General features: G+C 40.0%; 1 protein-coding gene across 3 annotated transcripts in view; it reads left to right on the forward strand.

Annotated features, from left to right (window-relative positions):
* Positions 1-14,440, forward strand: part of LOC135552691 (limbic system-associated membrane protein-like) — a 741,617-nt gene that overhangs the window by 694,523 nt on the left and 32,654 nt on the right. For all 3 annotated transcript variants that reach the window (XM_064984463.1, XM_064984462.1, XM_064984461.1), the window contains one exon: positions 12,141-12,266. In XM_064984463.1, the coding sequence (XP_064840535.1) occupies positions 12,141-12,266 (126 nt within the window). The remainder of the gene's footprint in view (positions 1-12,140; positions 12,267-14,440) is intronic.

Below are 14,440 nucleotides of genomic sequence, written 5' to 3' on the forward strand. Positions count from 1 at the left end.
TGCCAAGCGTAGTTGTCACTCCGAAATAGGGTAGCACCTGTCATTAAGGATGTTGTTTTGTTGACAGCACAAAATGTTGAATAGATCACTTTTTTTAACTTCACTTTGTTTTGACATTCACTTTTGCACTCGTAACCACAACCTTCGATGTCGGCTCTTCCTATCATTGTGAAGCAGAATTCACCAAGCGTTGGATTGTTCACCCACTAATAGGGAACGTGAGCTGGGATTAGACCGTCGTGAGACAGGTTAGTTTAAGTGACGGGGTTAAGTGACGAATGCTAATGATCAGTTATGAAAGCTTATAGTTTGAACATTTTTATTGCACTAATGCTGAAGGTCAGAAATATGACCTACAGATGTAGGATATTAATTTGATCTATCTTTTGTTGCGGAGAATGCTCATGCACTTGTACAATGCAAACTTGTACTGTGTTTGAGTTTTAAAAAGGCTTCTAAAGTTTGTCATTTCCACTTTGAAATTTCAGACTTGATTTGCCCTAACGGAAAATATATCAACCCCCCCCCCCCCCCCAAAAAAAAAATGTTGCTGCACTTTTTTTCCCTGCTGTAGCAAACTGGCTCAAATTAAGATCCTACATCTGTAGATTATTATCAGAAAATAGCCTTTTGACTAGCATCCAACGCATATCTAAATATAGAAGAAAAGAGAGCTTAGACTCAGCAATGGCACCTGTTATTAGTTTGTGTTTCATTGGCATGTTAGGCGTTTTCTAGTAAATGTGTTAGTTGACTGCACAGACTAAAATAGTTCTCCGTTCTCCAGCTGTCTAGAGGGCCATTTTGTTTGGCCATAAAACTGATATAACATTTTCACACTAAGTCCTCAAGACGTGTGTTCACTATACATTCCCCTATTATAACCTGTAGGCTTCAGTACACTTCTTTGGCTGCTCTGAACACTGAGTCTGACACATTAACACAATTTGTCGAGTGTATATCTACAAACTCCTTCTGGAATATACATTAAGTGTACAAAACATTAGGATATGGTCTTTCCATGACATAGACTGGCCAGGTGAATCCAGGTGAAAGCTATTATCCCTTATTGATGCCACCTTCAATCCACTTCAATCATCGTAGATGAAGGGCAGGAGACAGGTTAAAGAAGGATTTTTAAGCCTCAAGACAATTATGACTGATTATGATTGTGTATCTGTGCCATTCAGAGAGTGAATGGGCAAGACAAAAGATTTACAGTAAGTGCCTTTGAACGGGGTGCGGTAGTAGGTGCCAGGCGCACCGGTTTGAGTGTGTGAAGAACTGCAAGGCTGCCAGGTTTTTCACGCTCAACAGTTCCCTGAATGTATCAAGAATGGTCCACCCTCCAAAGGACATCCCGCCAACATGACACAACGTTTGTAAGCATTGGAGTCAACATGGGCCAGCATCCCCGTGGAATGCTTTCGACACCTTGTAGAGTCCATTCCCCAACGAATTGAGGCCGTTCTGAGGGCAAGGGGGAGGGGGGGGGCGGGGGGGCAACTCAATATTAGAGAAAGAAAATGCATGTTAAAGGTTTTCCAGGAGTTGTTGTTCTGCCAATATTGTAGACATTTGAGATAATATGTTGTTACTTTAGGTTTTATGAGAAGTGTTACAGAGAATTCAGTAATGATTATGAGTCATTAGAGGCCTCAGTCTCTCTCTTTCTCCATCTCTCTCTCCCTCCCTTTCTCTCTGTAGATATAGACCATCATCATTGTACTTGGTTATTCTGCCATTAGGTGCAGTATGTTAGGAAACTGTCTCTGCATTTATGATATTACAGTCTTTTATGGTTTATACATAGATGTGTGAGTGCTGTTGTAAAAGACACACAACTAGCTATAATTACAATACTATACCTTAACAGATGATGTACAATTATTAAATGGAGAGGCTTTCAATGTATTGGTTAGTTATTAAGTGTACTGGTACATATTGTGTCCATGCTTGTTATTTCTCCTTTGAGCTGAAAAGCTTTTCAAGTGCACCACTTGGCAGTGGTGTAAAGTACTTAAGTAAAAAATACTTTAAAGTACTACTTACGTCGTTTTTTGGGGTATATTTACTTTACTATTTATATTTTTGCCAACTTTTCCTTTTACTTCACTACATTCCTAAATAAAATAATGTACTTTTTACTCCATACATTTTCCCTGACACCCAAAAGTACTAGTTACTTGTTGACAGGAAAATGGTCGAATTCACACACGTATCAAGAGAACATCCCTGGTCATCCCTTGTTCTTCTGATCTGGTGGACTCACTTAACACAAATGCTTTGTTTGTAAATTATGTCTGAGTGTTGGAGTGTGCCCCTGGTTATCTGTCAATAAAAAAGATTGTGCCGTCTGGTTTGCTTACAATAAGGAACTTGAAATGGTTTATACTTTTTCTTTTACTTTTGATACTTAAGGACATTTGATCAATTCCATGTACTTTTGATAGTATATTTAAAACCAAATACTTTTATACTTATACTCAAGTCGTATTTTACCGGGTGACTTTCACTTTTACTTGAGTCATTTTCTATTAAGGTATCTTTACTTTTACTCAAGTATGAAAATCAAGTACTTTTTCCGCAACTGCCACTTTGTAAGTACATGTATGTATGCCTAAGGCATCACAGAGAGGAGTAGGCTAATCCATCCTTACTGAAGGCAGTCGACCAAAACAGCAGACAGATTTGACACCGGGAGGTTTTCAGATACAGTCAGATATCTCCCTGGTCTCCCCACTACCACAGCAGTTCAGTACTAGCAGTCAGAGTATATGAAGCTCAAGCCAGGCTAATAGTCTGGATATAAACATCAGTCACTCAGTCAATGCCATTGGGTCTGGTTGATTCTTGTTCAGATTGCTTCTCGTTACATCAAGTTGAAATGGAAATAGAAGAGAACCGCATACTAACCAAGAACTACATTGTTCTTGTTTGATAATCAATTGCAACTTGGAGTCTGGTGGTCCAATCAGTCCTGCTTTAACAGTGTTTATGCAAGTCTTTCTGTACAGGTTGCTGCCCTAGCTTTCTCATTTCTTATTCAGAGAATTGGAACATCCATTTTGCTATTTTATTTGACCACACAGTAAAAAAATACATGCTTTTGCTGTTACGTAAATATAACAGTGTACGTTTGTTGGCATGAAATAATAAAAAATAAAAACTTACATCGTAACTCAACGGTGGTCTCTTACCAGATGTAAGCACAAACCAAACACAACAACAAAACTGTTTGATAGGAATGTGATATTCAGTTGAACCTAAGGCAAAGGAAAGGAATGCTTACATCGATAAGATTGTAGCACAGATTCCTTAGTGTAATCCCATAGGTCCAAAGATGGATGGACCAACTACAGATTGCCCTTTTTAAGTCTATCTAAAGTGTGCAAGTTTGAGCATGTGTCCATTAGGCCTATGGATATTTTTTTATCAGCATGAATTAAATTGAGCAATTAAAGCCTGAACTTTTATTCCAATAGACTGGGATCCACACTATGCAGCTGTTGCAAGAGCTCATTTTTCACTGGTCACTGGTTTCAAAAACAATGATTGATAGGCCGTTTAAACTTCCTGAATTCAACCATTATTGGGTTCAAATACACATTTAGATTTGTGAACAGCCATCTACAACAACCACAATCCGTAAGGCACAAATAGCTAAATGAGAGAGCAGAAGTGTGATTCACATCAATGCGCTATTTAGATATCAATAATAAGTGATATCCGTAATGCCATAGACGACACCACTGCTGTCATCCTTATCTCCAAGCGTTCAAATGGGATAATCTTTGGATGCCGGCAGCAGTCGCACCATTGGAAGACATAGCTTGGACTGTAGCCTACAAAAGCCTATTCCTGCTCTTTTCCTGAGATCCATCAAACACATTTGGTGTGTCATCATAGTGGTCTCTGACTTGTGGTTAGCCTCGCTCAGGTGGAACAGCCTTTTTTCAATGCTGATTTGAATGTCATTGACAAAACAGAAGTGTCAAATATTATTTTACGCAAACAGCCTTTCTGAATTTAAAAGTAATCCTCAAAGTAATCATCTAGTTTTTCAAACGTTAATGTAATCTGATTACAATTTTGCTGGTAACGTAACAGATTACAGTTGCAGGTTGTTTTTTTTGTAATCCCTTACATGTAACGGATTACATGTAATCCGTTACTCCCCAACCCTGGCTATCAATCAGACTAAATTGAATAAAGTACCTTGATCCCGTTGCTTGTTTAATCCAAATGACTGTAAAGTACAGGGTTTCAAAGGGCTTGTCTCTGGAGAGACAAGTTAATAGTCTTTCCCTCCCATCCCAGCCTGCACTTTACCTAATCCAACATTATTACACAGAACGGAGAGCAATCAAGAGAAATTGATTACCTGCTCTGATTGCTGGTTTGACTGCCAGAATCTGCGTTCTTGGTGCTTTTAGCTGTAGAAATGTTTTGCCAAAGGGACAGGTGAGCATGGCTTCAATCAGGTCATGGGGCTAGATTCAATCAGATTCCTGCTAGCCGACACACTGCAGTGCTGTTTTTATGACAGTTTTATAGGTGGAGCTGCGTTAGAGCTGTGAAATCCACAAACGGGTGCAGGCATTATAGCCTACCAATCGTGGATATTTCATTGGCTGCACAGATTTGCATTGGTAAGAAATCGAACACTGGAATGTGTGATGTAATCTACACGTCAATTAGGCTGATAGAATTCCTCATTATATTATTTAATGATTTTCAGTTTGAGGGTCATTATTTATGTATAGCCTACACTTTCTCGTTCTTAACTTCTAATGCGAGTGGGATGGTTGTGGCTTCGTGGCAATGACCACACGAGTGTCCACTCACAGATGTGAGAGCTCCAACGAAGCGTTGTCCACTCACAGATGTGAGAGCTCCAACGAAGCGTTGTCCACTCACAGATGTGAGAGCTCCAACGGGTTAGTGCTGAACTGATTGAATCTAAACCATGGTTTGTTATAGGAATCTATAACACAGTTTATCTATAGTTTTCACTTGAGGGGGGTTGGATGGAGGATTGTTTGTGAGTGTCGCCATTTACGATAATTTGTCAGTTCACATTGACCAATAAGATTACATGATGATTAGCTTATATTTATATCCTCAATTGAACTTGGATTGCACTTGAGTTTGTATTCTTATTGGTATATTTTCCATAGGTTATTAATTAAGACAATTGATCCGAATGGTCAATGCTAACGGTAGCTGTTTGCTAGTTCTAGGGAAATAGCTGTCCTGCTCCAGAAATACACTACATATACAAAAGTATGTGGACACCCCTTCAAATGACTGGATTCATTTATTTCAGCCAAACCCATTGCTGACAGGTCTCTCGAGAACACAGCCATGCAATCTCCATAGACAAACATTGGCAGTAGAATGGTCTTACTGAATAGCTCAGTGACTTTCAATGTGGCACCGTCATAGAATGCCACCTTTCCAACAAGTCAATTCATCAAATTTCTGCCCTGCTAGTGCAGCCCCGGGCAACTGTAAGTGCTGTTATTGTGAAGTGGAAACGTCTAGGAGCAAGAATGGCTCAGCCGTGAAGTGGTAGGCCACACAAGCTCACAGAACGTGACCTCTGAGTGCTGAAGCACGTAGTGCATAAAAATTGTCTGTCCTCGGTTGCATCACTCACTATCGAGTACCAAACTGCCTCTGGAAGGAACATCAGAACAAGAACTGTTTGTCGGGAGCTTCATGAAATGGGTTTCCATGTCTGAGCAGCCACACACAAGCCTAAGATCACCAGGGGTAATATCAAGCACCAGCTGGAGTGGTGTAAACTCACTACCATTGGAGCACTGGAAACGGGTTCTTTGGAGTCATGAATCACGCTTCACCATCTGGAAGTCCGACGGATGAATCTGGGTTTGGCGGATGCCAGGAGAACGCTACCTGCCCCAATGCATAGTGCCAACCGTCAAGTTTTGTGGAAGAGGATTAATGGTCTGGGGCTGTTTATCATGGTTTGGACTGGGCCCTTAGTTCCAGTGAAGGGAAATCTTAAAGCTACAGCATACAATGACATTCTAGACGATTCTGTGCTTCCAACATTGTGGCAACCGTTTGGGGAAGGCCCATTCCTATTTCAGCATGACAATGCCCCCGTGCACAAAGTGGTTTGTCGAGATCGGAAATGGTTTGTCGAGATTGGTGTAGAAGAGCTTGACTGGCCTGCACAGAGCTCTGCCCTCAACCCCATTGAACACCTTTGGGATAAATTCGAACTCCGACTGTGAGCCAGGCCTAATCGCCCAACATCAGTGTCCGAGCTCACTCATGCTCATGTGGCTGAATGAAAGCAAGTCCCCGCAGCAATGTTCCAACATCTAATGGAAAGCCTTCCCAGAAGAACAGAGGCTGTTTTAGCAGCAAAGGGGGGACCAACTCCATGTTAATGCTCATGATTTTGGAACAAGATATTCGACGAGCAAGTGTCCACATACTTTTGGTCATGTATTGTAACTTTTTAAATCATACAGATAAGGGATGAACAAAAGCACTGCTTTACAGAAAGTTCCATGAGTTTGCTGGAGGACTGAGAGCTCAAGAGAGCAGGAAGGAGTGTTAAACCCAAGTTCCTCTAAAAAGGAAAGGTCACCGCCAAGAGTTTCTCCTCCAGCCAGCTGTTGTCATCTCCTCTCTTTGTTTTCTTATCATCTCATTCCGTTTTATAAGGTATTAAATCATGATATGTGTTGAATACAAATTGAATCTGGGGTTTTTGGCACGCCATCCTGAACGATGCGGATGATCGCCAAGGATAAAAGTACACATTGCCTTGAACTGGCAGTACATTTATTTATAAGTTTACTTGAGATAAGAATTATAGCTTGTAGAATTTATAAAGAGCAACAATTTTTCACGAGTTGAAGTCCTGCTCATTGGGCGCCAATGCATTTCTCTCTGCTGGGGCTTCGGTTGGCTTGTTAGAAATAATGCCGCTACCTTTTCCCTTCCCATTGTTTTCTCCTTTCAACACAAACACCACTTATTTGTTTGTATGATTTACGAGTCTCTGCCCTTGTGGAAACCTCTCTGCCCTCCACTGGAACATCTCTAAAGAAAAACAGCTACATTTGAATTAATCAGGGATTTGTCCTCAAGAAGACCTTTATCTGGCCAGCAGGAACTGCCTCCAAATGTCTCTCCACATCCACACAAAGCCTTGCTCAAAAGTGCCTCCAATGGGTATTAGTCAATTTGACGTCCTCTCTCCCCTTTGAAAGTTCAGAGAGAGCTTTAGTTTAGATCATGGGGTGCTGCTGGCGATGATTATGTTGGCGGAGCAGCTACGAGCAGCACTCCAGCATTTCTGCCAGAAGTGCACAATAAAAGGGGCCGAGGCACCCACTGCTCGGTGGCTCTGTGCACCGCAGTATCCTGTTAAAAGTGTGCCATCTCTTTCAGCTCCACAGTGGCAGCCGCTGCAGAAAAAACGCACCCCGAGGTCTCTGATCAGACATGTTGGCATCGCGTTCTTGTTTGTTATTATGAGGAAACTGGCAAACTCCAGAGTTTGTTCGTATTTAGTGAAATACTGATTTGTCATAGTGGTAACTCACATTGACACCATGAAGAATTCAAAGGGACTAGGATCAATGAGTCATAGGTTTATGAGCATTGAAAATGTAAGCGTATGCTTACAAAAACAGACAAACTAACGATGAATCAGATCACAAGGCTCTACTTCCCTGCAACAATATTTTTCTATTGACAGAATCTGTTAGGAGGATTTTTTTTAAATGAACAGTTTGGTTAATTGTGTCTGTTCTTTTTACTTTTCAATGCTGCCTTACTCAAGCAGACTCACAATGACAGTGTTCAAGAGCGTACTCATGTTTGTATGTGTCATGTCCTCTGGGCTTTTGAAAGAGGAGTGTAGGCTTTATGCATAAACACTTTGACCGCAAAAGTCCCAATCCTGAAGACGCCCACTAAATTGATGGTTGCCTCTCCTTTAAAGACCTTGAATGGACAAGATTGCCTGGCTGTCATTCTCACTGTTTCCGCAGTAACAGATTGCCTCTTTGGGTCAAGGTTTGGGGAGGCACCCAGCCGCCAGTCATGAGCTTGTTTGAGGTGATTTTATTACATTTCAGAGGTGTCACAACATTCAGGAGGTTGTTCTGTGTCATCTGAAAGGTTCCCGGTTTAATGACCTTTTTGCACATCGAGGAAAGTAATTGGCAGCTAGTGCTAAAAGCAGAACTCTGTGCTGCGAGCGCTTTCCGCTGATTATGCTTTAATGATTCAAATTACGGAAACATAATTGCCTCGACAACACTTGGGCCTGTAACATCAGCGGTCCAAATGTCATGTCTGAACGTGGCAGGATGCCGTGGGTGGAGAGACAGAAGGAGCGATCCACAGAGGTCAGTTGGTATGGTAGTAGAGTTATTCAAAGAGCTCTGAATTACTGGTGTTCAAGGAAATATAAACATCTCTGTTTTAACCGGTTGTAACGTTATACCTCACTGTGATTTGTTATTGATTTGACTATGGCGTACGTCAAAGTGTGGTGCTCTACTTGATAGCAGACTAACCCAGACTAACCCAAAGGTTGTTTTGACTGATCGTATACAAAAAGGACTTTCACAAAAAAAACTGCTACTAGGAAAAATAACCGATAGAATGATATTATTTTGTAGGAAGGTCAACGTTCCTGGCATGATGCGCCTGTATTTTTACATGAATAGCAATTATACTGAACAAAAATATAAACACAACATGCAAAGATTTTACTGAGTTACAGTTCATATAAGGAAATCAGTCAATTGAAATACATGCATTAGGCCCTAATCTATGGATTTCCCATGACTGAGAATACAGATATGCATCTGTTAAAATAAATAGACCTCATAATGGGCCAATTGTGTTCCTTGTCCATAGCTTATGCCTGCCCATACCATAACCCCACCGCCACCATGGGACACTCTGTTCACAACTTTGCCATCAGTAAACCGCTCACCCACACAATACCATGCACTTGGCCGGCTGTACCTACTGCCAAATTCTCTAAAATGATGTTGGAGGCGGCTTATGGTAGAGAAATGAACATGACATTTTCTGGCAACAGCTCTGGTGGACATTCCTGCAGTCAGTATGCCAATTGCACGCTCCCTCAACTTGAGACATCTGTGGTTGTGTGGCAAAACTGCACACTTTAGAGTTGCCTTTTATTGTTCCCAGCACAAGGTGCACCGGTGTAATGATCATGCTGTTTAGTCAGCTTCTTGATATGCCACACCTGAATCATCTTGGCAAAGGAGAAATGCTTACTAACCGAGATGTAAACAAATTTGTTCCCAAAGTTTTTGAGAAATAAGCTTTTTGTGTGTATGGAACATTTCTTGAATCTTTTAATTCAGCCCGTGAAACATGGGACCGACACTTTACATGTTGCGTTTATATTTTTGTTCAATGTCGTTTGAGACATTACACAATGCAGGTGTGAGACATTTTTGGCTGGGAATACCTGTTGTTGTCATCCTCTCTCTTTCAACTGCAAGGCTCATTTCATGCACAGTACCTTGAAATGGTTGTACGTGTGTGCATGCATGTGCCAGGCAGAGTGCGATAGTGAGAATCTTAATCGGCTACCAAGCTAATTCTGTTCTATTTTCTGTGTGTGTCTCTCTCTCTCTCGCTGTCCACCATTTTCAGCTAAAGATGAGTCATAGCTAGACTATAGACTGTTAAAAGGCTGTGGCTTGAAAGTAAACACATTGATCAGGACATCTGTGACACTGCCGGTACGGCTGGGTTTCTTTACACTTCTCTGAGGTTAACCATTCTGGGACTTTGATCATCGCTACCTCCCTGGGTGGTTTGGCTCATCAGGAATCCAGGAAAAGCCTGAAGCTGACTGTCAGTTCATATTATCACATGGATTTGTGATACAACAAGCTTCTTCTAATTACGTTGTAGTTTCTCATGCTTCCAAGGCTTTGAAGTTGTATTATCAAAGTTGAAGCATAGGTCAATGTATTTGCGTGATACGTTTGTATTTGTGTGATACATCTGTTTTTCACTTTTGTTCTAGGATCACTTGGTCTTTGGGATATAATAAGCTGACTCAAAATGTGACTATGTTGACGAGGCTGGAAAGAAAAAATATTTACAAAAATTTAAAGAAATTTGAAAATGCTCAAGTAACAAATGTGGGAAATAAATGTTAAAAGGTGATACTACTTTTCTCAGCCTGTAGATGAAATCATTGATGTGTTTCTTGAAAGGCAAAATACGTGTTTTGGCAGAAGCTAAAGCTACGATTTGATCCCATTTAACCAGGAACAGCAAATTATTTCTCTCGGCTTCGTGTGTCAGATTGACCTCACACAATCCCTTGTATGTCGCTTTAGAATCCTGGGCAGCCAGGGAAAGAGTTTTTCAAAGAACTGCCCTTTCAAATATTGTTCCTTGAAGGCTGACCCATGACTAAGATTGCAATCCTTGCTGGGAGCTGTAGCCACTATGTTGAAATGGTTTAGAGTTTAGACTCTTTATTCATTTGACTCATGAACCGCCTCGACTATTTCTGTTTCGAACGTGACAGGGTTATCTGTCTGGGAGCTGTTGTTTTCTCTCAAACTAATTTTTATCTGTGCGACTGCCCTGGTTTGGATTAATGCTCGGGTCCTCATTCAGCCAATCAGAGCATTGATATTTCCAGCCCGCTTCTTTGAGAAAAAGCTATTGGATTCCCTGTCACTTCAATCCTTCCCTTATCGAAAAACACATCTTCACTTTCTGTGGTCATTTGACTCATGCAATAACTCTGTATGGCTTCATTTAATGTTGTTTGGCAATAAAATAGCTATGTTGTCAGATGTCATTAAAGGGACAGGCTGTACAGGCCAAAGAGAGGGAATCTAGAGAAGAGTATAAAGCATCAGCTAAGGGACGTTGCATGGTCAGTATCAGTATAAAAACAGACCCTTTGGGACCCTTTCCAGAGGCACACTGATGTATTGATTATTCCTCTGTCATATTTGACAATAAATAGAACATGTTTTCCATGTTGTCAAGTATCAAACTGCATGGCAACTACAAGTTTGACTCACCTTGACGACAACACGTCTTATTTTAGGTGACATGGGAATGCGATAGAACATATTTATTATACCTGAGAGTGGTATATGGACATATGCAGTATATGTGCATTTGTAAGCATTGAGCTACTTGTTCAACTTCTACAATGAAATGTTTCTGTATTACTCTCTATGTATTTTGCCCCATTCATCATTTACAAGTCATTGATCAATAGTTTCTAGCAAAGATATGCGTATACAACACCTCGCCTCCATCCACCCACAGTTTTGAAATTCACAATGATGTCTGTATGCCCTCTCTGTGCACTCAGATTGATTACAATTGAATTGCTGACCAATGAGAAAATGGAGTGCACCCCGCTTTCTTAATTTGTCAGAGCAGTTTTATCTGAGTAATACGTTCCCTGTTTTATTTGTTTAGGTGCAGAGTAAATCAGAATTGAGAGGTAGAAGGCCGATTAAACATTACATTCAGATGACAAACGTTCGGCTTTCTTTGAACATCAGTCAAAGTCATGCACCTAGCGTTTCAGTTAATTGAATCTTTTGGTGGATAATGGATTGGGTTGAGGTTCAGAAACTCTTTTCCATTTGAAGTTGCTTCTCAACTTCCATTGTCTTGTTGAATTAACATTGCAATACTTTTGAATTCAAACTTTTGCATTCAACTATACTTAAAAAATGGACATATAGCCTATTCCACAGCGACAAACGTATTGTAAAGAATTATGTTCATGACACAGCCGTTTGCGTAATGTTGGTGATAATTGCTCATGTCTACATTTGACATGTAGACACAATTTAGTAGTATTTGAATATTTCATAAAACATATACTTCCTTCAATGTAATACTACACTGTGGTTCCTATTCTTGCCTTCGAAAATCCATTACATGGTTCTTAACAAGACTCGAGGCCTACCAATGAAAATGCTTCTACTGATATTAGAAAAATGTACGTCTGTTTTTACAGCCACTATAACTGCTTTAGATTAAATGCTTCTCTCCATGTTTTTACTACTACATTAATAAACAATGACCAATGGCACTTTCTCTTGCAGTTCCGGCAAACATTTACAAAGTTTCGGAAGACATCACTGTGAACGAAGGCAGCAATGTGACATTGAGTTGTCTAGCCAATGGGAGGCCAGATCCATCAATCACCTGGCGACTGCTCAATCCATCAGGTAAGAGCCAATAAGCACCCAGCAGCATCTGACTCTTATCAAAGGCCAGCATTTTGTCATTGTTGCTTATCACCGTATATCTGTGTTCTCAGACATGAAGGGGAGGGATGGGGTTGGGAGTTGGGCGTAGGGTTCCTGTGTTTAAAATGAAACGGGGTATTCGTCCTTGTTTCTCCATGTTTTCGGATTATTCTATGTGCAATCCTCCAGTCAATTCTTTTGGTTACGTTTATTTCAGGTATACAGGATGCTTATTATTTCTGAGAGCGATCGAGAGAGAGAGCGAAAGGATGAAAGAGAAAGATAGTAGACTTGAAGAGAGGGAGAGTAATGATGTCCCGTTGCTTAATGTTGTTGTCTCCCTGTGGATGTGGTCAACACGGTTCGTTTGCCTCGTTCCCCAAAGGTAGTGATCATCTCACTGAGTTGCGCATGCCTGAAGAACACCTATACATTACCGAGACACACCTGCAGCTTCTCACACTCCCCTTTCATTCAAACACAGAACTGGATGATTTGACAATGCAATTTATTTTGAGTGAAAGCCCTCTAACGGATTGTAATAATGAAACCAATAGGTTGCTCTAAATCGAACCATTACAGCCAATTATCCCGGGAATTTTATTTTCCAATACTCCATTTTGAAATGTTCATGTTTTGCTATCAAACTGCAGCTCAAACCTTTGTAGTTCATACATGTTTTTCAACTTTTAATGTAGCGATGTATAGACATGGATTATTTAAGAAGATAACCTATAAATGCCAAATGAGCTGAGTTTAACTGTTGGACCCTTTTAGAACCCCAACATATAAGCTTGTCTTTCTCCATTGTTTGTCAACAAGGCATTTTGTAAGCAAACACTTTATAGCTTCAAAACCTGGTTAAAGCTATAATTTTGATCTCGATTGACGGCTCTGTCTATGATTTTGATAGTGGTTACAAGCAGATCATTATTCTGTCTATGATTTTGATAGTGGTTACAAGCAGATCATTACTCTGTCTATGATTTTGATAGTGGTTACAAGCAGATCATTATTCTGTCTATGATTTTGATAGTGGTTACAAGCAGATCAATATTCTGTCTATGATTTTGATAGTGGTGACAAGCAGATCATTACTCTGTCTATGATTTTGATAGTGGTTACAAGCAGATCATTATTCTGTCTATGATTTTGATAGTGGTTACAAGCAGATCATTATTCTGTCTATGATTTTGATAGTGGTTACAAGCAGATCATTATTCTGTCTATGATTTTGATAGTGGTTACAAGCAGATCATTACTCTCTCTATGATTTTGATAGTGGTTACAAGCAGATCATTACTCTGTCTATGATTTTGGTAGTGGTTACAAGCAGATCATTATTCTGTCTATGATTCTAATAGTGGTTACAAGCAGAGCATTCCTCTGTCTATGATTTTGATAGTGGTTACAAGCAGATCATTATTCTGTCTATGATTTTGATAGTGGTTACAAGCAGATCATTATTCTGTCTATGATTTTGATAGTGGTTACGAGCAGATCATTATTCTGTCTATGATTTTGATAGTGGTTACAAGCAGATCATTATTTGTCTATGATTTTGATAGTGGTTACAAGCAGATCATTATTCTGTCTATGATTTTGATAGTGGTTACAAGCAGATCATTATTCTGTCTATGATTTTGATAGTGGTTACAAGCAGATCATTATTCTGTCAATGATTTTGATAGTGGTTACAAGCAGATCATTATTCTGTCTATGATTTTGATAGTGGTTACAAGCAGATCATTATTCTGTCTATGATTTTGATAGGGGTTACAAGCAGATCATTACTCTGTCTATGATTTTGATAGTGGTTACAAGCAGATCATTACTCTGTCTATGATTCTGATAGTGGTTACAAGCAGATCATTACTCTGTCTATGATTTTGATAGTGGTTACAAGCAGATCATTACTCTGTCTATGATTCTGATAGTGGTTACAAGCGGATCATTATTCTGTCTATGATTCTGATAGTGGTTACAAGCAGATCATTACTCTGTCTATGATTCTGATAGTGGTTACAACCAGATCATTACTCTGTCTATGATTCTGATAGTGGTTACAAGCAGATCATTATTCTGTCTATGATTTTGATAGTGGTTACAAGCAGATCATTATTCTGTCTATGATTTTGATAGTGGTTACAAGC

Source organism: Oncorhynchus masou, chromosome 13 (genome assembly GCF_036934945.1).
Source record: "Oncorhynchus masou masou isolate Uvic2021 chromosome 13, UVic_Omas_1.1, whole genome shotgun sequence".
In the NCBI taxonomy this organism is placed as follows: domain Eukaryota; kingdom Metazoa; phylum Chordata; class Actinopteri; order Salmoniformes; family Salmonidae; genus Oncorhynchus; species Oncorhynchus masou.